This window comes from Schistocerca gregaria, chromosome 3 (genome assembly GCF_023897955.1).
Source record: "Schistocerca gregaria isolate iqSchGreg1 chromosome 3, iqSchGreg1.2, whole genome shotgun sequence".
Lineage (NCBI taxonomy): Eukaryota > Metazoa > Arthropoda > Insecta > Orthoptera > Acrididae > Schistocerca > Schistocerca gregaria.
The window spans coordinates 628,737,761-628,763,350 of NC_064922.1; the positions used below are offsets into that span (position 1 = coordinate 628,737,761).

The following is a 25,590-nucleotide window of genomic DNA, read 5'->3' on the forward strand; positions in this document are numbered from 1 at the left end:
GATAAGTTAAACCTGATTGAGATAATAAATAATGTCAACCAACTAGAATTTTAAATGTTGTACATAATTTAATGATAAAATGTTATTTGATTATGAATGGAAATTTTTATTTGGGATAGAGAAAGAAAAATATGCCATTATTGTAAATTTTAATAAATATATAAGCAAAACTAATTTTCTCCAAAATATGTAATTATATGCACTTTAATGCTGTACCAGTGACCTCGTAAAGGCAACAATGGTAAAGAATATCACTAATGAAACTTCCCAGCAGATAAAAACTGTGTGCCAGACTGAGACTCGAACCCCCTTTCGCGGGCAAGTGCTCTACCAACTGAGCTACCCAAGCATGACTCATGGCCCATCCTCACAGCTTTACTTCTGCCAGTACCTCGTCTCCTACCTTCCAAACTTTACAGAAGCTCTCCTGCGAAGTTTCATAACACCAGTTGTTTTTGATGGGTAAGGTAAATTGAGGACTTGGTGGTAAATAAATCTGTAGAAAAGCCTCCGCATCGAATTACCTTAGTACAGAACGGGCTACATGGTGTTTTGCCTTTATCTTGTTGAAAGACGACATTGTGAAGACTCTGGACATAGGGCACAGTCATCTGCCTTAGCACATAAGAAATGTAACGGCTGCTGTGGTCACAGTTTTAATCTGCCAGGAAGTTTCATATCAGCGCACACTCTGCTGCAGAGTGAAAATCTCATTCTGGAAACATCCCCCAGGCTGTGTCTAAGCCATGTCTCCGCAATATCCTTTCTTACAGGAGTGCTAGTTCTGCAAGGTTCGCAGGAGAGCTTCTGTAAAGTTTGGAAGGTAGGAGACGAGGTACTGGCAGAAGTAAAGCTGTGAGGACGGGCCGTGAGTTGTGCTTGGGTAGCTCAGTTGGTAGAGCACTTGCCCGTGAAAGGCAAAGGTGGGAGTTAGAGTCTCGGTCTGGCACACAATTTTAATCTGCCAGAAAGTTTCATATCAGCGCACACTCCGCTGCAGAGGGAAAATCTCATTCTGAATATCACTAATGCATGCATTTAGTCCATTTAGTCTACTCAAAAACTCAATGCATTTTGCATATAAATATGTGCTCTGCTAATAGTGAATTAGTTGACTTTTTGAGAAAATATCTGTCACTGATTAATATGCAGAATCTAAGTATAAATTAAATTATGCTACATTCAGTGGGCTTAATAATAGCAATTTTAATTACTCTTTTTATTTTACAGGGGAGAACTTCATTCAGTTTGGGTTGGAATGGTAATTGCACTTCTGTCTGGAGCAGGTGTTGCCATTTCTGTGTTAGGGGACAACATTGCCTCACTAGTAGGTGTAGCTATATCTGCCTCCCTCCTACCACCAGCTGTAAATGCAGTAAGGAAATTTTACAAGTAGTTCTTGATAAAATAGTGATAGAAAGTGTGTTTGAATAAGCATGTTGTATCTCTCAAATGTGTTGCATTAAACAAGATTCCATTATTGTGTGTTAATTTGAGAGTATATCCATTTGCAGTAGCTATACTGAAAAAGTGCCAAAAAAGTTAGAATTGACTAATCTCAACCTGAGTAAGACACAGAAATCTGCTTTTATTGTGGACTTGAGAGAAGATTTAATCCCTCTTTATGGTAGACAAATGAAAATATCTGTAGGTGTACCTGACACAGATTGTGCATTCAGAGTACAAGATGGGCTCTAAAGTATTTGCTAACAGCACATACAACTTGATGTAAAATTTAGGAATTATTTTACATACTGATATGATTAATTTAACACTGGTAGGAACTCTGTTTTACTTTGTGGTAGGGGAGGATAAAATGACCACAGTAAAGAGAATGAAGGGCTAACATTTACAAGGAAAGTATCATATGCCAGAGTGGAATAAAATAAAAAATAAATAAAAGTTAGTGTGCTCACCAGGTTCAGAGTGTGATATTGTGTAATATTTCCATTAGTAGATATTCAGGGGTTTATTTATTTCTCTATTTCAACCATCCTCTGGACCAAATCTTTTTTTAAAACTACACACAGTGCTAAAACCAATGTCTCCGCATTGGTATCTGTTCCCATTAGAGTCAAAATGCGTAAACATGTGTGCAGAGCATGACAGCTCCTTCAAAAGTAAGGTCAGATGACACACTTTGTTGGTATGTCTGTGCACTTGTTTGACAAACCATTAGATAAAAATCTCAATTTGACAAAAAATTTTGATTGTTACCATAGTCTTTTAGACAGCAGCTGAGACAAACATCAAATCATTGCCTACAAGGTTAAGCTACTTACAAAAAATAACAACCAATGGATATGGAAGAATAATCAAGCTCAGCTGTACTGTAGTGTTAACAGTTTTTACCTTTGAGTGATGGAAGTTTCCAAAACACAATTAATTGGGTGATAACAAAAATAGCTAGCTTGTTCAAAAGTACAGTTACTTTAGTGACATTATTCTATGTAGTAGGGTAGTCTTGTGCCAGTTTCACAGAACTGACTTCATCTTTTTTTGCAAATAGTTGTTTCAAGCCATATTTTGTGACACTTAAATATGAGTTCGCAGTATTGACCTATGAAATAGATAGAAATTTCACCTGTAATTAAAGACCCATTTGACACATATATTTTTTGAACTCTCAGGAAAAGTAGCTTGTAATATTAGAAAATTTGATTACATTTGGACTCTTCCTTTATTTGACTTTCATGCACTTTCATCTACAGAGAAAGCCATTTATGACAAAAAAATCTTGTTATATAATACATCTCCTTTCCAAAATGTTCTTGTTACTCATAAAATTCTACTTGTGGGAAGTAATCTTAGTATTAAGATTTTTTCTGTGTGTTATATTGGATTTCCCCTAGGTAGTAGTTTTTATTGGTAGAAATACTATATTGTATAGAGGTCTGGAGTTGACATTAAAGAACACCAGTGTATTATTGTGGGCCACTTTATCATTCTTATTATATTTTGTTTGTTTATTTATTTACTTATTTATTATTGCATTTCTTATACCAATCATGCTTTCTACATATTTTAAATGGCCTTCATTATGACAAACTTGTTACAAGAAGTTTAATTTGCTATGAAATCCAACAATTGAAATAACTGTGACTTAAACAGTAGAAATTTTACTAGTGATCACCTAAAAAAGATTATATTCATACATAAGATAGAACAACAAAAATGAATTGCAGTCATGAGACAAGGTTGGAAATGGTGGTAAAGAATATGTTAAAATGCAAGTTGTGAAGAAAGAGGAAATTAGTGAACAAATGAAAAGAGAAAAAACTGTCACAGGGTGAAGATGGGAGCATTTACATTCCTGTTGTACAAAGAGAAGTGAGACTTATTTATTTATTTTATTATACATCTAAAGGTTCATGGTGTGGGTTCCTGTAGTCATGTCCTAGTTCATGAACCACAGGCAACATATGAGTGGCCAAGTAAGTGATCCCAACAGTCAGGATACCAGTTACTTTGGAATAAGGCTGGGCAACTCGGACATATTCTGAGTCGTGGTCACCTTTGTGCTCATACGGCAAAGACTATCAAATCCGCCGGTTAGTCCCTCAATCGTTAGGGGTAAAACTCAATGGGACTCAGGGCAAGTAAGGCTAGCAACCTGCTTCCCTGGTACTTTAAATATGATGCTGGCAACAATCAGAGCAAAATGCCTCGGACCTTTGGAGGTGACGGAGTCCCACCTCTAACTGACAAACCAGGGACTCCTAAGATGCGACTTGGCAAACAAATGGTAATGAGATGGGGAGCTATTAATATAAATGGGGGCTCTCTGGGAAGAAGGTAGAGGTGATAGAGGCTGCAAGTAAGATGGGGCTGGACATTTTAGCTGTAAGTGACATTTGGGTAAGGGGTTAGAAAGAAGAGGAAGTGGGAGAATACAAGGTCTACCTGTCAGGAGTCAAATCAGGAATAGCACAATGGGGTATAGGGCTTTACATCAGGAAAGAAATGGAACCCAGCGTAGTTGCAATAAGGTATGTAAACGAACGACTCATGTGGATAGATTTGACAATGTCTAGCAAGAAAATCAGGATTGTGTCAGTATATTGGCATTGTGAAGGGACAGATCAGGATAAGATGGACAGTTTTTATGAGGCACTCAGTGATGTCTTTTACTCTAACAACTACAAGGACAGTGTTCTGCTCATTTGTGATTTTTAACGCCAGGATTGGAAATCGAACAGATGGGTATGAAAAGGTTATGGGTAAATTTGGAGAGGATATGGAGGCCAACAGGAATGGGAAACAACTCTTGGATTTCTGTGCCAGTATGGGCTTAGTAATCACAAACCCTTTTTTTAAACATAAGAACATTCACCGGTATACTTGGGAAGGCAGGGGAACGAGATCTGTCATTGACTATATAATAACAGATCAGGAATTCAGGAAGACTGTGAGGGGGACACGTGAATTCAGGGGATTCTTTGATCACACTGATCATTATTTAATCTTCAGTGAAATTGGCATTGTGAGGCCGAAGTGCAGGTCCATATGTAGGAGAATAAGAGTGGAGAAACTTCAGGATAAGGAAATCAGGCACAAGTACATAACAGCGATCTCAGAAAGGTACCAGTCAGTTGAATGTAGTCAATTACAGTAATTGGAAAAGGAATGGACAAGGTACAGGGACACAGTACTAGAAGTGGCTAAAGAATGTCTTGTAACAGTAGTGTGTAAAGGCAGGATGAAGCAAACAGCTTGGTGGAATGATACAGTCAAGGCAGCCTGTAAAAGGAAAAAGAAGGCATATCAAAAATGGCTACATACTAGAACTCAGGTAGACAGAGAAAGTTATGTTGAAGAAAGAAACGAAGCCAAACAGATAATTGCAGCGTCCAAGAAGAAATATTGGGAAGACTTTGGAAACAGGTTGGAGACTATCAGATTGTAAGGTAGAATGGGATAGGAATGATGATGGAAATAGGATCACATTTGAGGAAGTGGAGACAATGGTCAGTAGATTGCAGTGCAATAAAGCAGCTGGGGTGGATGAAATTAAGTCGGAACTCATCAAATACAGTGGAACGTCAGGTCTTAAATGGCTACACAGGATAATTGAAATGGCCTGGGAGTCGGGACAGGTTCCATCAGACTGGACAAAAGCAGTAATCACACCAATCTTTAAACATGGAAACAGAAAAGATTGTAACAACTACAGAGGTATCTCTTTAATCAGCATTGTGGGTAAAATATTCTCAGGTATTGTTGAAAGGAAAGCGTGAGTATTAGTTGAGGACCAATTGGATGAAAATCAGTGTGGGCTTAGGCTTCTTAGATGTTGTCAGGACCAGATCTTTAGCTTACGGCAAATAATGGATAAGTGTTATGAGTGGAACAGGGAATTATATCTATGCTTTATAGATCTAGAAAAGGCATGTGACCATGTTCCTAGGAGGAAGTTATTGTCAGTTCTACGAGATTATGGAATAGGAGGCAAACTTTTGCAAGCAATTAAAGGTCGTTACATGGATAGTTAAGCAGCAGTTAGAGTTGACAGCAAATTGAGTTCATGGTTCAGAGTAGTTTCAGGGGTAAGACAAGGCTGCAACCTGTCTCCACTGATGTTCATATTATTTATGGATCATATGTTGAAAACAATAGACTGGCTGGGTGAGATTAAGATATGTGAACACAAAATAAGCAGTCTTGCATATGCGGATGACTTAGTTGTGTTGCCAGATTCAATTGAAAGTTTGCAAAGTAATATTTCAGAGCTAGATCAGAAATGTAAGGACTATGGTATGAAGATTAGCATCTCCAAAACGAAAGTAATGTCAGTGGGAAAGAAATATAAACGGATTGAGTGCCAAATAGGAGGAATAAAGTTAGAACAGGTGGACAGTTTCAAGTACTTAGGATGCATATTCTCACAGGATGGCAACATAGTGAAAGAACTGGAAGCGAGGTGTAGCAAAGCTAATGCAGTGAGTGCTCAGCTACGATCTACTCTCTTCTGCAAGAAGGAAGTCAGTACCAAGACTAAGTTATCCGTGCACCGTTCAATCTTTTGACCAACTTTGTTGTATGGGAGCGAAAGCTGGGTGGATTCAGGTTACCTTATCAACAAGGTTGAGGTTACGGATATGAAAGTAGCTAGGATGATTGCAGGTACTAGTAGATGGGAACAATGGCAGGAGGGTGTCCACAATGAGGAAATCAAAGAAAAACTGGGAATGAACTCTATAGATGTAGCAGTCAGGGCTGTAACAAAAGTTTTATCATCTGCATAGAGTGTGGATTTACATAACATGGTGCTGGGCTGGTCATTTACATATATTATAAAAAGTAAAGGTCAAAAACACAGAGCCTTGTGGTTCACCCTGTATGATATCCAAAACATTTGACCTCATATTGTTAAAATGCACAATTTGTTTTCTGTCACTCAGATAGGATCTGATCAGGGATAGTTCTGAGCCTCTAATACCATAGTAGTGTAGTTTTTCTAGTAGTATCCTGTGATTGATAGAGTCAAATGCCTTGCTGAGGTCCACAAGAGTGGCATTAACTGATAATCCTGATTCGAGTGATGACAATATATATGAAACATCATCTTCAACTGCTTTTGCCGTTGACAGGCCGGACCTGAAGCCATACTGAGAGTCACTAAGAATATTATTCACAGACAGATGTTGACTGATTTGGAGGTGTATGCAATATTCCACTACTTTTGATATGATGGGTACAAGGGAGATTAAGACAAGACATGTCACCTTTCTTGTGCAGTGGAGTAATAACTGCCATTTTTAAGGGTGAAGGGAAACAGCCAGTGACAAACATCCTGCTCATAAGAGAACAGAGTGGATGTGCTATTAAATCTGCTATTTTTTTATTACAAAATTGGAGAGACCATAAATGTCTTCTGATTTTGAGTAACTTAATTTTGTTACTGCAGTTTTAATATCTGTTATTTTTACTTCTTTCCATTTAAACACAGGAACCATATCCTCAAAATTTTGTAGAAATGCATTTCTATTATTTGAGATATGGTTGTTGTCAAATTTATAGATATATTATTCATACTGGCAGTATTAATGAAGGTGTTGAAATCACCCAGTGTGATACAAGCATCACATGAGTTATTTTTGTTAACATCTTTATTTCTACCCAGATGAGTCTTGATAACAGTCCAGGCTGCTTTGCATTTATTTTGGGACTTATTAATATAATCATCATTTGCCTTGCTCTTGCTTAACCTAATTTCTGCCTTGTATTTGTTCCTCAAATTTATGTAGTTTGCTTTTTTGGCTTAACTATTTTTTGATTTGTCATAGGAAATCATTAAGAGTTATGCGCCTTTGTAGGATGTAAATGCTTTTTCAATATGATAACTTCCCAGCAGAATGTAATTCCAATTTGTCATCTTTATTTGTGTTCTGTAGTTATCAATGTTCTCTTTATTCAAAAGCCTAATGTACTTAATTTTATTCGAGACAGATGCTGGCTCTTTTGTTATCAATTTTAACCAAATGCCTTTATGGTCTGATCAAAAATGAGTATTGAATAGCCCTAGTTCATATCAATTTGTCCCAACATTTGTGATTACATTATCAAGGCAGGCAGACTGTCTTGTTGGGTTTTCATTAATGCAGTGCAGGTCATGTGATCTTAGCATATTCAGAAGATTAAGTTGTTTTGGTGTGTTCTGCCTTATATCAATATTTATGTCACCAAAAATTAAAATCCTATATTTATGTTGTGTTTATGACAACATGGCAGACATTTGATCTCTGATGTGAGGTACTGGGGAGTATGCACTTTCAGGCGATAATGATATTGATGGATCATGTATTAGTCACATAACTAGTATGTCTGCAGTCATCATTAAGTAGGTGTATGGGGCACTTGCATGGAATCAATGTTGCCAGTGTAATGCACATAAGCAGTTATAGTCAGCTCAAACAGTAAAGAGTTTTCAGTACTCGTGCCACAACTAATTACATTGCTGTAGTAGAGGTTCAGCAGAAAAAGGCTTATTCATGTTTATATTTTGTGCCCTGTGGAAATATGTTTATAAATTCTGGAGGTTATATAGGAAATTAGTTTTCTGTACATGGTAACAGTAGAAGACCAGTTGAGGTGTCCATACAAAGTTACACACAGCTTCTGCACTGTTAACTGATGTGATATTGGGATGCTAGCAAGAAATTGTTCACAGAATTCAGAAATAACTTATTTCAGATGGGATACAATAATTATTTAGGACTTTTTCACTTTTCGTTTAAGTCCTAGCCTCCACACCCACCTGACCACTGAAGATAAGATTGGCATTCATGTGAATGGTGGAAGTACTGATATCTTACAGTCTGACAGCTCAGTGAAGCTGAAGGTTGTTGTTATTGAAAAGATGTTTACGGGACAGAAAGAATATCATGTCATAAGTTGGATTTGCATAAGTATTTAATATGTTGATACCGAACAATAGATTGCAGGACTCTGACTGTGCTGAGGTATGAACATTAATCGTGTAGGTCATGACACTCTGACAAGTGATGATTCAGAACTTTATTGGTGCCAAATAATCAGTGAGCTGTCGATATATGAGAAAATTCCTGAACTACACACACACACACACACACACACACACACACACACACACACACACACACACACACACACACACAGGCACGCGCACAGCTATTCTTGCCATACTTGACCCAACAAGTCATGTTTAATATAAGAGACTGCATAAACTATCCTCCATTGGAATTCTTCCAAATTGGGTAGCACTGGAGGCATATAACTTCATAAAGAATTCATATGGAGTTAAATAAGATGACTTTGGGGCCAAAGAAGACAAGAAGAGTCATAACAGAAATTACATCCAATCCATTGCTGAAGCAGTTCGGCACTGAGGTCATCACAAGTGTCTGAAAGTAAGTGTGGCCGAGGACCATCTCATTGCAAAATGAAGTCCCCACTATCTTGCTGTTATTCTGCTATAAGCTAATACTGCAGCCTATCTAGGTATACAAAACCAATCACTGTTTTCTCTACAAAAATTGGAACATTAACTTTTTAAGGGGACTTCGCACAAAAGACATTAACATTTGATGAATCACAAGTTTGTTCCACAGTCTCAGTGGCTGTTGTGAGCCTGAAACATGCACTTTATGATGATTCATCCGTCCAGACAAACAAAACATGTTTTCAGTACTGAAAACCAACTTCTGTGAAAAACCATCTTCACGTAGTAGGCACTGTTAGTTGTTGCAAGAGTCAGAACAAAGGTCATTGTCCTGAGTAGTCACCAGATTTCACACACAGAAATTTATGTAAGATGTACCAGACAGTTGACTGTGGTATCTGCAGTTTTCTGCTTGCACCTGTTGTCAATTTCTTAGGGCACCTGATGAATTATCACCACACACAGTCCACCTTTTGTGCCCATAGTCCTGGGCCATCTGTCTTTCCACATTACCCAAACAGTCTGTCTCACAGAATGTGTTGTACCATCCACAGACTGTTTTATTCATTGGAGCTTTGACATAATATTTGGCTCAAACATCACTAAACCATCACAACTGACTCAGATTTACTGAATTCAAGGACCCAAAATCCATGCATTACTCCATTGTATGCAGTGTTCTGACACACCTACACCTTAGAGACACACTCTGCAAGTACTACATGAATAGAAAATGGGAGAGATGTATTGTGGTTTTGGCACAGTTATCTACTGAAATCCCAAAGGTACTTCTGAATAATCAGTCTTGGTAAGGAAGTCTCTTGCTCCTCTGCTGATGAATGAATTGTATCAAATGTACAACAGGGATCATACTAAAAAATGTTACGGTCAAATCTGAAGCCCAAAAGTGACAAAGGATACCAAAAGCTGCAAAATGTGGCTAAGCAGTATATTTGAAATTCTAACATCAGGCACTTCTAATGTGCCATGAGAAAAATACAAAATTTCTGTGGAAGTATTTCTGCAGTTTGTGTATCCACCTCTGTAGCTGTGTCTGCTAAAACATGCCTGTTTCGTGACATTCAACTTCGAGGTAACCCAGTTCATATCCTGATGGAATATATTTTTACTGACTGTATTTGGCTACCAAGGGCAGGAGAGGTGAAGCCATACAATTATTGATCACCCTTTGCATAGGTACTCTGGTTAAATTTCAAATCTGTCCATGATATCTCGTGAAATAAGGGCATGTGAGACACTGTTGACAGTAATCGTTCTGTTGAATGGGAAGTTTCAGCCCAGTGGCTCCCTTGGTGCTCTTGGAGAGCAGTTGGTTACATGCCTGTGCTACCACTGGATTTCATCATATATCTTCTCATACTGTCATAATACGCCGGCCAGTGTGGCCGAGTGGTTCTAGGTGCTACAGTCTGGAACCATGCGACCGCCACGGTTGCAGGATCGAATCCTGCCTCGGGCATGGATGTGTGTGATGTCCTTACGTTAGTTAGGTTTAAGTAGTTCTAAGTTCTAGGGGACTGATGACCTCAGTAGTCAGTTTGTCATAATACAAAACAAACATGACTTCACACTAGACGCACAGCCATTACACTCGTCTACACTCAACAAATACACACGAAAGACAACTCTCATATATCTGTGTGGAATGGTTCCATTACTGTGGCATTTTTTAGTAATGGTTGAAGCTACACCTTGGGGTCTCTCCTAGAGAGCAATGTTATAGGTCTCTTTCTATGTAGCTTGTGTGTTCGAAGGAAAAAATAAGAAACTGGTTTTCACGTTTCATCTGACATACTGAATCAATTCTTTTGGCACCAGTCAGCCACCATGCTTCAGAAAACCATCCCCTCCAAGTATGTTGGTAACATGTCTGTGTGCACCTAGAAAAGCGAAAATAAACAAAACAAAAAAGCACCAATGAGACCCTCTTCTGAAGCAGTAGGCAATGATGCTTTCAGCATTACAATGATTGAGAATCTACTTGCCACTAATACCAGTCTTGACTGGCATATTTTTCTCTTGTGAATGGGATGTATCATACTCAGTGGGAAAGTAATGTATTTTGTTGTAATTCTAAGAGAGCAAGCAACAATCACCTTATGATTAACAGCTTAAAAAAAAAAAGGCAGCTAGTAGTTAAATGGACCCCTGAGTAGAGGCGATTTCTTTATTTTTCATGCATTTGTCGCTACTACATATTTCTAAAGACAGAAAACATTCACTGAGAAATCAAATGATTCAAAAATTCCATTAATTGGCCTGTCAAGTCAGTATAAGATTTTAATATTCAATTAGAAACATCACTATAACTAGTACAACTCTACTTCTGTGGAAGAGGCTGATTCTAAACTCTACTTAGTGCCTTCAAATAATAAACCTGGGCCAGCTGGTACAATAAACAGTGTTCATGAGAGTAAATACAGGGTGATTCAAAAAGAATACCACAACTTTAAAAATGTGTATTTAATGAAAGAAACATAATATAACCTTCTGTTATACATCATCACAAAGAGTATTTAAAAAGGTTTTTTTTTCACTCAAAAACAAGTTCAGAGATGTTCAATATGGCCCCCTCCACACACTCGAGCAATATCAACCCGATACTCCAACTCGTTCCACACTCTCTGTAGCATATCAGGCGTAACAGTTTGGATAACTGCTGTTATTTCTCGTTTCAAATCATCAATGGTGGCTGGGAGAGGTGGCCGAAACACCATATCCTTAACATACCCCCATAAGAAAAAATCACAGGGGGTAAGATCAGGGTTTCTTGGAGGCCAGTGATGAAGTGCTCTGTCACGGGCTGCCTGGCGGCAGATGCATCGCCTCGGGTAGTTGACGTTCAGGTAGTTACGGACAGATAAGTGCCAATTTGGTGGCGCTCCATCCTGCTGAAATATGAATTGTTGTGCTTCTTGTTTGAGCTGAGGGAACAGCCAATTCTCTAACATCTCCAGATACTGTAGTCCAGTTACAGTAGCACCTTCGAAGAAAAAGGGACCAAAAACTTTATTGGCTGAAATGGCACAGAAAACGTTCACCTTAGGCGAGTCACGTTCATACTGAGTTGTTTCCCGCGGATTCTCAGTGCCCCATATACAGACATTGTGACGGTTGACTTTCCCGTTAGTGTGGAAAGTTGCTTCATCACTAAACACAATCTTTGAAACGATAGATTCATCTGTTTCCATTTGAGCAAGGATAAAATCACAGAAATCGATTCTTTTAATCTTATCAGCTGCAGACAGTGCTTGAACCAATTTCAGATGATAAGGTTTCATAACTAACCTTTTTCGTAGTACTCTCCATGCAGTTGGTTGTGGAATTTGCAGCTCTCTGCTAGATCTGTGAGTCGATTTTCCTGGGCTGTGAACAAATGCTTGCTGGATGCACGCATTTTCATCACTCGTTCTCAGCCGTCCAGAACCAACGTTTAATACACCACATATCAGGAGGTTTAACACCATACTTCGTTCAAAATGCATGCTGAACAACTGTCATTGATTCAGTTCTGCCATACTCAATAACACAAAAAGCTTTCTGTTGAGCGGTCGCCATCTTAGCATCAACTGACACAGACGCATAGTCAACAGCACCTCAAGCGAAGAAATGTACAATTAAATGAAACTTTATAGCTCCCTTAATTCGCTGACAGACAGTGCTTGGCTCTGCCTTTTGTCGTTGCAGAGTTTTAAATTCCTAAAGTTGTGGTATTCTTTTTGAATCACCCTGTATAATGCATTAGTATTTGCTTGTGCATTAGGAAGTGCAATGTTTGCTGCCACTGCCTGGAAGTAATCATAAATTTTTATGGGGACACAATTTAATTGGTCATGATTTTTACAGTTCCTGCAACCTGCAAACTCGATTCAACTTATCCCATGTTTTTTTTTTTTTTTAGTGTGAATTAATGCTTTATTTCCTGCCCATAGTATAATTTCACACACTATGAATTCACAATGTTTTTCAGAATTAGGTAGAGGCTTCTGTTTCAGCAGAGGATGCATGTTATCCATCTGTGTCTTCAGAGAAGTGTATGGCACATGGTTCTTCCTATTGTACCATGTATTAGGGTTTCTTCCCATTCCATTCTTAGTTCAAGTGTAATAAAAATACTCGCTAAAATGTGTCTGTGCAACCAATAATCAATCTAACATTGTCTTTGAGTATGCTGTGAGAGAAGTATGTAAAGAATGTTAGTATATTCCTAGATGAATTGGAACTTTGTAAGGATACTTTTATGAGACAGTTGACATCTATTTTAAAGTGTCTTCCAGTTTAGATTTTTCAGTACCTTTATGCTGGTATCCCATGTGTCAAACAAATTGCTGCCCTTCTCTGCATATGTTTATTATTGTCTTGTTTGTCCTGTTTTGTAGAGATCCATGCACTTCAGCAGTATTCTAGGGATGAATGCACAAATGTTTTGTAAGCAGTCTCCTTCATAGAGCTATTCAGTTTTTTTCAGTAACCTACTAATGAAGCCAAGTTTAAGTACTCTATCCACAACTGAGCCTCTTTGATCATTCCATTATGAATTCCCAAAGATTGCTTCTAAGTATTTGTATGAATTGACTGATCATGATTGTAACTAATTGACAATGTAGTCATAGGCTACTACAAGGAATAGTCAAATGAAAATGAGACAGATGGTAAAAAGTAAGGAGCCATGTGTTACCAAGGTTTTTTGACTATGATACAAAGATTTCACTGTGAAGTCCTTACATATCCTCCATGCAGTCCCAATCGCTCCCCATTTGATTTCCATATTTTTGGAGCCCTGAAGAAAGACATTCATTGTCATTGATTTTCTTTGTTTTGTAGACAGGTGTGATCTACATTTTCTTCCAACCACTGGACGTAGATTTTTGGTGAAGGGATCTAAAGTATGTAATAGGTGAGATAAAGGCAAACTCAAAATGGAATAAAAATTTATGAGAGTTATAGTAGATGTAAATACTGGAAGTTTGACAAATTTCAAGTAAGTAAACGCTCCACAAAGTATTATTTAAGTGTGACAAAATTTTAAATAACCAAATTGTAACCTTTACATGTCTTCTGTACATCAGAGCCAGCAAGTTCTGCAACTGCATCCATAGACATGTTCAACTGCATAGCAATGACGGCTTTTACCTGAGCCACCAGAGTCTACTTTGTTGTGAAGATAGTGAAAGTATTTTGTGAGGGCTTCCTGTCAGCCATTTCTTCTTTAGTCAATACCTGGTGAATGCAATCTTCCTGTAAAGCTACTAAATGACATATGAGCTCTGCTTTTAATATGTCATGGGTATTTTCTGTCTGAGGAGCTGTTATTATGTCTTGGACCTCCGTAGCATATTGATGGTTGAGCTAGCTTAGAACCAAAGAATATTTAGTGTTTCCAGAATGAGATTTTCACTCTGCAATGGACTGTGCGATGATATGAAACTTCCTGGCAGATTAAAACAGTGTGCCGGACCGAGACTCAAACTCGGGACCTTTTGCCTTTCATGGGGCAAGTGCTCTGCCATTTGCACTACCCAAGCATGACTCATGACATGCCCTCGCAGCTTCAATTGTGCCAGTACCTCATCTCCTACCTTCCAGACTTCACAGAAGCTCTTCTGTGAACCTTGCAGAACTAGCACTCCCGGAAGAAATGATATTGTTTAGACATGGCTTACTCACAGCCTGGGGGACGTTTGCAGAATGATATTTTCACTCTGCACTGGAGTGCGTGATGATATGAAACTTACTGGCAGATTAAATCTGCGTGCTGGACCGAGACTCGTAGAGCACTTGCCCGCGAAAGGCTAAGGTCCCGAGTTCAAGTCTCTGTCCGGCACATAGTTTTAATCTGCCAGGAACATTCATATCAGCACACACTCCGCTGCAGAGTGAAAATCTCATTCCGGGAACATCTCCCAGGCTGTGCCTAAGCCATGTCTCCGCGATATCCTTTCTTCCAGGAGTGCTAGTTCTGCAAGATTCACAGAAGAGCTTCTGTGATGTTTGGAAGGTATGAGACAAGGTACTGGCCGAATTGAAGCTGTGAAGGCAGGTCATGAGTCATGCTTAGATAGCTAAGATAGCAGAGTACTTGCCCGCGAAAGGCAAAGGTCCCGAGTTCGAGTCTCGGTCCGGCATACAGTTTTCATTTGCCAGGAAGTTTTAATATTTAGTGTTATCCGTGGTTATATTGGTGTAGGAATTTCCTTCCTCCACCTGAACGAACCACAATACAGAATTGTGCCAGGCACAATACCGTTGATGATTCCATCACTGTTTGTTAACTCTGTACTGCAAAAATTGTTATTTGGGTCGCCACTGATGGGATGTATAATTACATGGGATCATAACACACTCAAACTTCCATTCAATGAAAAATGAGATGGAACTTCCACAGATTTATTAACTGCCAAAACCAAATTACTGAGTTAGGTGCAGGCATTGTTTTTTTTATCAAGAGTAACAGAACATTTCTAACAAAGAGTAGAAATCGGTAGTTGCTCTGCTATTCTAAGAACAAATGTGGTGTGTCACTGCAGGCATATCATCATGCTCCAAATTGTGAAAATACTCAGCATCAGGACGACATTCTTTTTTCTTCGCACTTGCACATGAACTGTGCCAAACATGTGGGATTTGCAAAAGTGACTATCATACATGCCAACTGCAGTATCAGCATGTAGAAGTCACTACAAGGTTGTTCTATCTATAGTCCTACTGCTTCTACTTCACTGTTTGAGGAATCTGTTTTTATACCTTGTAGAGTTTTGTAGGATCTCTCGACATATGAATCAAGTTTTTAGTTTTGGTTTTCTTTCTAAAAGTTGTACCTAACGTTTAGTGATTGTTAGAACCATATATTATTTGTAGTGACTCGAGAGGTTTTGTGGAGAATAGCTTCCATATACTATGTGCCATGTTCATACTACAAACAGCCGGAAGCAAAACTAGAGCCATTATTTTACCAAGAGGATGCAGCTCTTACTGTATGACTTACTAATAATAACACTCTCTCTGGTAAAATATTCCAAAACTAAAATAGTTCCCCATTTACCCATCCAGTTGGGCAATGCTCAGGAGGATGTTACCAGAAGAAGGGGAAAAAAGAAATGCTCTTTTACAAGTTAAGTGTGGAATGTTAGACATCTTAATCAAATAGGCGGGTTAGAAAAATTTGGAAAATGGAAATGGATAGGATGAAATTGGATGTGGTACATACTATTGAAGTGTGATGACAGGATAAACAGGACTTCTGGTCAGGTTGGTGCAGTACAAAATCAAATAGGGGTAATGCAGGAAGCTGCTATAAGTAGTATAGTGAACATATTACATTAGCCAAGACAGATATGAGGCCAAAATCCACCACAGTAGCACAAATCCTTATGCCTATTAGCTCCACAGACGAGGAAGAGACTGAAGTAACTTATGGTGAGGAAAAGGGGGACTGGAATTTTATAGTAAGAAAAGAAAGACGGGAAAAATTTAAGGTGAACTTGAAATAAATGAGAAGGTGCCTGCTAGAATTTTCCTCATTATGTAATCTTTGCTTATGTGGAATTGATATGGAAACTCGGAGGTCTCAGATAGTTTGTGATGGTAAAACATACTGCAGATTAAAACTAAAGACACTGGAAAATGTAGGAAGTTGAGGTGATGGGTCCTTGATTAAAGGGCAAAAAGTACCTGTACCAACCTGACCAGAAGAGCTGTTCTTCCTGCCATCACACTTCAGTAATATGTACCATATCCAATTTCATCCTATCCATTTCCCTTTTTCAAATTTATCTAAACTGCCTATTTGTTTAAGAGACCTAAGATCCCCCACTTAACCTGTAAGAGGCCTTTTCTTTTTTCTTTGCTCTTCTTCTGGTAACATCCTTCTGAGCAATGCCCAACTGGATAGGTAAATGGGGAACTATTTTTGTTTTGGAATATTTTACCGAAGAGAGTGTTGTTATTAATAAGTCATACAGTAAGTCATACAGTAAGAGCTGCCTCCTCTTGGTACTGCAAACATCTCGAAGCAAAACTAGAGCCATTATTTTACCAACTTGGCACATATACATGGAAGCTATTCTCCACAAAACCTCCACTGTAGAAGAAATTCAAAAAATCATCACCTCTCTAAAAAGTAAGAACTCTGCAGTGGTTGATAATATATCTAGTAATTTATTGAAATATTCTTGTGTGTGGATAAGGGACATTCTCTATCATATTTTCAATGCTTCCCTTCAGAAAGGTGTTGTTCCCAGTAGACTTTTTAAGTATGCCATAGTGAAGCCCCTGTACAAAAAGGGCGATAAAGCTGAAATGGCTAACTATTGACCCCTCTCTTTGCTGACAGCTTTCTCCAAAATTCTAGAAAAGCTAATACATGTAAGAATTACTGATCATCTCATAAAGAACGGAGTTCTCAGTATGAACCAATTTGGCTTTCAAAAGGGCCGTTCAACAGGAGACACAGTCCATGCACTTGCAAGTGAAGTCCTAGAAACCTTTAATGAAAAAATGCTAGCACTTGTGTTCTTCTGTGATTTATCCAAAGCGTTTGACTGTGTTGATCACCAGATTCTCTTGCAAAAAGCAAAATTAGTAGGAATAAGTGGAGTTGCAGACAATTGGCTAGTTGTACCCCCAAAACAAAAAACAAAAAGTTGTCTTGAATAGCTCAGGTGGAGTATGTGATGTTTCCTCACATTCTGAATGGAGTTCCATTACATGTGTAGTGCCTCAGGACTCATTTCTTTGGCTACTATAGTTTCTGATTTTTGTAAATGATCTACCATCATGTACAAGCCTGCCATGTAAATTTACATTATTTGCTGATGATACCACAATTTTTATGAGCAGTAAAACAGATAGTAATCTTGAGGAACTCATTAATTGCATACTCTCAGATGTGGTTAATTGGTTCAAGGTGAATGGTCTCTCAGTAAATTCCAGTAAGACCAGCTTTATTCAGTTCTGTACAAAACAGAAAAAGAGAGAGAGATATATAAGTGTGACATGTGGCAATCAGCCAATCGAAAGAATGGAAACAACAAAATTTCTTGGAGTTAACATCAGCAAGAAAATGAACTGGTTTTCACATATTATAGACCTCTGTAAGAGGCTTAGCTCTGCTACACATGCTTTACAGGTTGTCACCACATGTGTCGAACCTAACACTGAAAAAGTGACATACTATGGCTATTTTCACTCTCGTTGAATGCAGTATTACTTTTTGTGGCAACCAGCCATTAGCAAGGAAAGTGTTCATTGCACAGAAGCAAGCTTATGTGGATTGCGCCCAAGAGACTCGTGTAGATATAGCTTTGGAAAATTTAAAATATACACAACATCATGCCAATATATTTTTTCTCATGTGTTTTGTTTATAAAAATATACAGATATTTCAACCAATCAGTAATTATCATGAGCATAACACATGGAGGAAGAGTGACTTACACATTGAGCATAGAAATTTGAGCTTGGCATGAAAGGGTGTCCACTACACGGGAGAAAAACTATTCAGTGCTCTTCCTCCTGAAATAAAGACAGAGATTCACAACAAGAGTAAGTTTAGGAAAGCGCTAAAAATTTTTCTGCTAAAAAAAAAAAGCTTTTTACAGTCTAGATGAACTTTTAACTAAATAAATTGTAAAATTTTAATATTATATAATACAAGTTGACATAATGCCACTAAGAATGTTATTTAACTTGAGCTCTTTATATTTGTGTGCTCTGTATCTGTTTTCTGTAGTGCTTTAATGATTCTAAGAAAATATGTATTTTCTTTTTTCTGTATTGCTGCTCAAAGAATTTACTGCATAAATTTTCATGTAACCATGTACTCAAATGTCTGTATATGATATAAGATTCTCATATTGTAATTGTAAAAAAACTGTCTTGTTCCACATCCTCATGAACCCTACACAGATGGACCTATTGAGCACAAAATAAAATCAATCATATCAATCAATCAGCAGAGAATTCAGCAATAGGGATGAAGGTTGTAGTAAATTCTAGACAATAATTTGAACTAGTACAAAAACTAGTAATTACTTATTTATAAGTGTTTAATGATTTTTTGTTCATTATTAGGGCCTTCTGTGGGCACTAACATGCATACATTCAAGTTACGGAAGTGTGCCTCAAGTGAAGATGCCCCATACATATGCAGATCATCCTGTAACTGAGCTTGGAATTATGGGTGGAATAAGCCTCTGCTTAACATTTGTAAACATTGTATGCATTTTTGCTTCTGCCATTGTTGTACTCAGGGTAAGGTGCACTTGTTTCTTATTTCCACTTATTTGACTGCAGGCTTAATAAAATTTGATGAATCTTGTAGTTCTTATTACTACACAAATATGATAAAATCTGTTAATCAGCTTAAATACAATAGTTTTTCAGTACATCACTTGGGCATAAAATATTCAGAGAATTTTTAAAATTTTTTGGAAACTGTCATAATACCTCATGTCGTTTATTTTAGTTATGTGACATTTATAAGTCAGACACCCAGTGTTGAAAACATATTTTGATTTCATCAGTTAAATAAATCTATTGAGAATTGTAAACTGAAATCTCTGCAGTAATGTTGTCTACATATGTATTGAAATACTTCACAAAATCACGTACATCATGGTACCAATGTTTCTTCTGAGATTCTAGTTCTTAAAGTGCTAACTAGATAGAGTGACCACTTGATATTGAAAGTAATAGAGAATTTAATCGGTTGTCACATTCAACAGGCAGTAGACTACTTAAAAATTGCAATATGTGCTTATTTTTAAGTACCAAGCCACTAGATATGGTACCTTTAAAGCAGAAAAGGGGACTCACAAAATAATGAGTGGGAGACAAACTGAGAAGTGGTGAATAACCAGCAAATTAATTACGGAAAGACAGAAAATGCTCCAACGTGCCAAGATATGGTAGTGGGAAAATGAGAGTAAAAAGAAAATGTTGCGAGTTAAACGTATAAAGAAAATGAATTAACTCAAAAGTAAAACAGAATACAAATCACTTTCGATTGCATATGGAGTGTCCCACATTTTTTGTTCTTCACTTATATCCCTTTCTGCACTATCCTTCAGTGTATATCATTCTATCCCTCTCCATATTTCCAAACTTCAAATTTTCACAGTTTGGCTGCTCATCTTTCCCATCTACTCTGTCCCAGTCATGGTGCTCTCCCATTTCTACATAATTCTGAGAGGTGTGTCTCACCTGACAAAAAGTCCTGAGTTCCAGTTATTATGTATAAAATTAAAGAGTGCACTTAATTGCCACATTTGTAATACTCAAAACAATTTATTTTTCACAAATTAAAGATGTATTCTCTTTCTTATGTAGTTGAAGGCAGTTGCACCAAGTACCTCTGCAGCCCAAAAGAAGTTCTGGACTCATGATGTGAAGTTAGCACAGGAGTATGACAGGACAAACTATGGTGATGAAGCAAAAGCCCTAGGCAGGAAGTTAGTCCTTAACAAAATGCTTTGTTGAAAGTAGTCGTTAGATTTCATATTGCTGAGTATGTTGATTCTTTCTGCCATCTTGCAGGTTGGTAAATGATATTGCTAAGGTTTCTGGAGGTCATAGAAGAACTTCCACTGACCTTCGAGCACTTGCAGGTTTAAATCTGTTTCACAGGGGTGCAGATGTGAGTAAAAAATATTGTTTCAAAATAATTGCTGTGTTAAACTTGGTCGTGATTGAGATATTTTTATTGGCTCCATAAATTACCTTTTGTACACCTATGTACTTCTAATGTAGGACTTGGCATTATGCTTGCAATCAAGACAGTATACCAGGTATTTCAAAAGAGTATTGGGGTTTTAAGGCTTTATATCATTTATTACATTCAGCTTAAATTATAAATAATACATCAAATGAAATAGCAACCCGGTTTTGTTTGTATATCTGCATGAATATGCTTTTCATATATCTGCCACACAAAGTACCAGTAGCAAAGATGCGATTACTGAACAGAAAGCTTTTCGTGTTTCACAATGTCATCTTCAGTGATGAACTGACATTTCACCTAAGTGCAAATGTGAGCACACACAGTGTGTATATCTAGTTGTCAGATAATGCCACAAAATGGTTCAGTTGCAATATTTCTCCCCTATTTTTTGTGCCATATCCTGGGGGAAAGTTCATGAGCTTTCCTTTTCCTGTGATGCAACTGTAAGTGGTGCTTCTCATCTTGATGCACTAGAACTGTGGCTCTTCCCTCAAATAGAAAAAGTTGAACCACAGAACTTAATTTGGCAGCAGGAGGGAACACTGCCTCATTGGATGAGTACATGATTGGTTAAACACCATATCTGAATGTTGCATTGGCTGCAGAGGCCCAGATGACAGAGCTTATTCCACATGGCTTAGAAATTTATCCTGATTTGATGCCATGTGATTTTTACCTTTTGTAGTTCACAAAGGATCACTTGCCGGCTCCTACTGACTGACCTACCCAACTTAAGAACAAGATGGAAGCAGTTGTTGCAAGAGTTACACCAGGTTTGGGAAGAAATTACCTATTTACTTGATGTTTGCTACATGAAGAGTGGTGCTCACATTGAACATGGGTAAGAAAAATGTTTGAGGAATTCTTTCATTTGATGTGTTCCTTCTGTAAGAAATGCTACAAAGCCTTAAAACTTTGATATTCATTTGGAAACACCTTGTGTACATATAGTAGCTTACACCATAAATACATTTGACAGCTCGTAAAGTTATCATTGCTGCCTCTGGATCATGGGGTCCCAGGTTTGATTCCTGGCCGGGTTGGGGATTTTCTCTGCCCAGGGACTGGGTGGTGTTTGTGTTGTCCCCCTCATTTCATAATAGTAATAGTAATAGTAATAGTAATAGTAATAGTAATAGTAATAGTAATAATGCTTCCTGCAACCCCTCTAGAAGGAGAACAAAGACAGATGATGAGATTGTCAGATGAAGTTAACCGACACCTCATTTTCTGTTATTACCAAGCAACAAACTTAGGAACAAATACAACTGGATACAGATCACAAGTACACACAACATTTATTACCAGATACCAGAATTAAAAGTTTTAACAGAACAACAACTAGGTGATCAGATCCGTGTAATAATAAAAAATAACAGGACACCCCAGTCAGAATTAGAAAACATCAAGCAACAAGTACAACAAATACTGGAACAAAATAATGTGCAATCAGAAGAAGAAGAAAATACAGTAATGGACTCAAACATCTCAGAGCAAACAAACAAAGAACAACATGCATCAATTAAACAATCAGAGGAAAACGAAATCTTAAGACAGCCACCAGAACAAGCACAAATAGAACATGAAGTGATACACAGGTTAGATATAGAAGAAAAATTTCAGTTGACATATATAGAATACAAAGATACAAATACAGACACGAGACCATTCTTGCATAGACCACCAAATAACCCACAAGTTGAAACAACAATAAAAACTATCAACACAATCATACACAACAAAATAAATGAAAACACAACTATGGAAAAGTTACAACTACTGGTTTATATAGTAGCACTCACTACACTAAATATACACACTAGGCAGAGATCAGAACCAACCAACACACAGAAGAAACCCACAAAACCAGCATGGCAACACAGGCTACAGATCAGAATAGAAAAACTGAGAAAAGACATCGGACAGCTAACACAATTTATAAGAAATGAAATATCAGACAAAAATGAAAAAGGTTAGGTAAAATCTCACAACAAGAAGCGATAGAGCAATTAGTTGAAAAGAAGCAGAAATTACAAGCATTGGCAAAACAACTTAGAAGATACAGAAAAAGTGAAAATAGAAGGAAACAAAATCAAACATTCAACACAAACCAAAAAAAATTTTACCAGGCAATAGATAACACACACATTGAAATAGACAATCCACCAAACATAACAGACATGGAACACTTCTGGAGCAACATATGGTCAAACCTGGTACAACATAACAGGCATGCACGGTGGATAGAAGCAGAAACAGACACATACAAGATGATACCACAAATGCCTGAAGTAATAATTTTGCAACATGAAGTCACCAAAGCAATTAATTCTACTCACAATTGGAAAGCCCCTGGAAAAGATAAAATGGAAAATTTCTGGCTAAAGAAGTTCGCCTCAAAACATTCACATCTAACTAAATTATTTAACAGAGACATCCTTTCGTCTTTCCCTCTCCTTCCTGAAGAAGCAACCATCGGTTGCGAAAGCTAGTAATTCTGTGTGTGTGTTTGTGTGTTTTGTTCATTGTGCCTGTCTGCCGGCGCTTTCCCGCTTGGTAAGTCTTGGAATCTTTGTTTTTAATATAAATTATTTAACAGTTACATTGCAGACCCATACACATTCCCTGATACACTTACACATGGAATAACTTATATGAAACCTAAAGATCAAGCAGACACAGCAAACCCAGCAAAATATTGCCCCATAACGTGCCTACCAACAATCTACAAAATATTAAATTCAGTCATTACACAGAAATTAATGACACATACAACACAAAACAAAATTATAAATGAAGAACAAAAAGGCTGTTGCAAAGGAGCACGGGGATGTAAAGAGCAGCTGATAATAGATGCAGAGGTGACATATCAAGCTAAAACTAAACAAAGGTCGCTACACTACGCATACATTGATTACCAAAAAGCTTTTGATAGTGTACCCCACTCATGGTTACTACAAACATTGGAAATAACAAAGTAGATCCTAAATTGATACAGTTCCTAAACATAGTAATGAAAAATTGGAAAACCACAAATTCAAATAATATCACATCACAGCCAATACAGATTAAGCATGGAATATACCAAGGAGACTCATTAAGTCCTTTCTGGTTCTGCCTTGCTGTGAACCCACTATCGAACACGCTAAATAATACAAATTATGGGTACAATATTACTGGAACATACCCACACAAAATCACACATTTGCTATACATGGATGATCTAAAACTACTGGCAGAAACAAATCAACAACTCAACCAATTACTAAAGATGACAGAAGTATTCAGCAATGATATAAATACGGCTTTTGGAACAGACAAATGTAAGAAAAATAGCATAGTCAAAAGGAAAACACACTAAACAAGAAGATTACATACTGGATAACCACAGCGACTGCATAGAAGCGATGCAAAAACAGATGCCTATAAATATCTAGGATACAGACAAAAAATAGGAATAGATAATACAAATATTGAAGAACAACTAAAAGAAAAATATAGACAAAGAATAACAAAAATACTGAAAACAGAATTGATAGCAAGAAACAAGACAAAAAACTATACATACTTACGCTATACCAATATTGACCTACTCATTTGGAGTAGTGAAATGGAGTAACACAGACCTAGAAGCACTCAATACACTTACACGAGCACAATGCCACAAATATAGAATACATCACACACATTCAGCAACAGGAAGACTCACATTAAGCAGAAAGGAAGGAGGAAGGGGATTTATCGACATAACCTACATTATGGACAGGTAGACAATTTAAGAAAATTCTCTATAGAATGAGCAGAAACTAGCAAAATACACAAAGCAATCACTCATATAAATACATCGGCTACACCATTGCAATTTCATAACCACTTCTACAACCCATTAGATCACATAACATCAACAGATACAAAGAAAGTAAATTGGAAAAAGAAAACACTACATGGTAAGCACCCGTATCATCTAACACAGCCACACATTGAACAAGAGGCATCCAGCACATGGCTGAGAAAAGGCAATATATACAGTGAGATGGAAGGATTCATGATTGCAATACAGGATCAAACAATAAACACCAGATATTACAGCTAGCACATTATTAAAGATCCCAATACCACAACAGATAAATGCAGACTTTGCAAACAACAAATAGAAACAGTAGACCATATCACAAGCAGATGCACAATACTAGCAAATACAGAACACCTCAGAAGACATAACAATGTAGCAAAAATAATACTACAACAACTTGCCATACAACATAAACTAATAAAACAGCACATTCCCACATACAAGTATGCACCACAAAATGTACTGGAGAATGATGAATACAAATTATACTGGAACAGAACCATTATAACAGATAAAACAACACCACATAACAAACCTGACATCATACTCACCAATAAAAAGAAGAAATCAACACAACTAATCGAAATATCCATACCCAATACAACAAACATACAAAAGAAAATGGGAGAAAAAATTGAAAAAAATACATCCAACTGGCTGAGGAAGTCAAGAATATGTGGTATCAGGATAAAGTTGACATTATACCAATTATACTATTAACTACAGGAGTCATACCACACAATGTCCACCAGTACAGCAATGCAATACAGCTACATCCAAACTTACATATACAACTACAGAAATCCGTAATTATTGATACATGTTCAGTAATAATAATAATCATCATCATCATCATCATTTGTTACAGTTGCTTGATTGGACTGTGTACAGGTTGGACTGTGTAAAAATTTGGATATTGTATGGGCACTGATGACACAGATGAGTCTCCCACAAACCAAACATTATCAACACCGCCACCTTGTGCAGTATATACACAATTTTACATAACCCACAATGATTTACAATACATTTGATTTACAGCATTAGAGTTTTAAAAAAATACTATTTTGTGATACA

At 37.3% G+C, this 25,590-nt stretch overlaps 1 protein-coding gene across 2 annotated transcripts in view; it reads left to right on the forward strand.

Annotated features, from left to right (window-relative positions):
- Positions 1 to 25,590, forward strand: part of LOC126356028 (uncharacterized) — a 200,561-nt gene that overhangs the window by 142,870 nt on the left and 32,101 nt on the right. Inside the window, exons 8-11 of one of the 2 annotated variants that reach the window (XM_050006681.1) lie at positions 1,231 to 1,375; positions 19,013 to 19,192; positions 20,270 to 20,391; positions 20,477 to 20,576. In XM_050006681.1, the coding sequence (XP_049862638.1) occupies positions 1,231 to 1,375; positions 19,013 to 19,192; positions 20,270 to 20,391; positions 20,477 to 20,576 (547 nt within the window). The remainder of the gene's footprint in view (positions 1 to 1,230; positions 1,376 to 19,012; positions 19,193 to 20,269; positions 20,392 to 20,476; positions 20,577 to 25,590) is intronic. The other variant, XM_050006682.1, reaches the window with a different exon arrangement.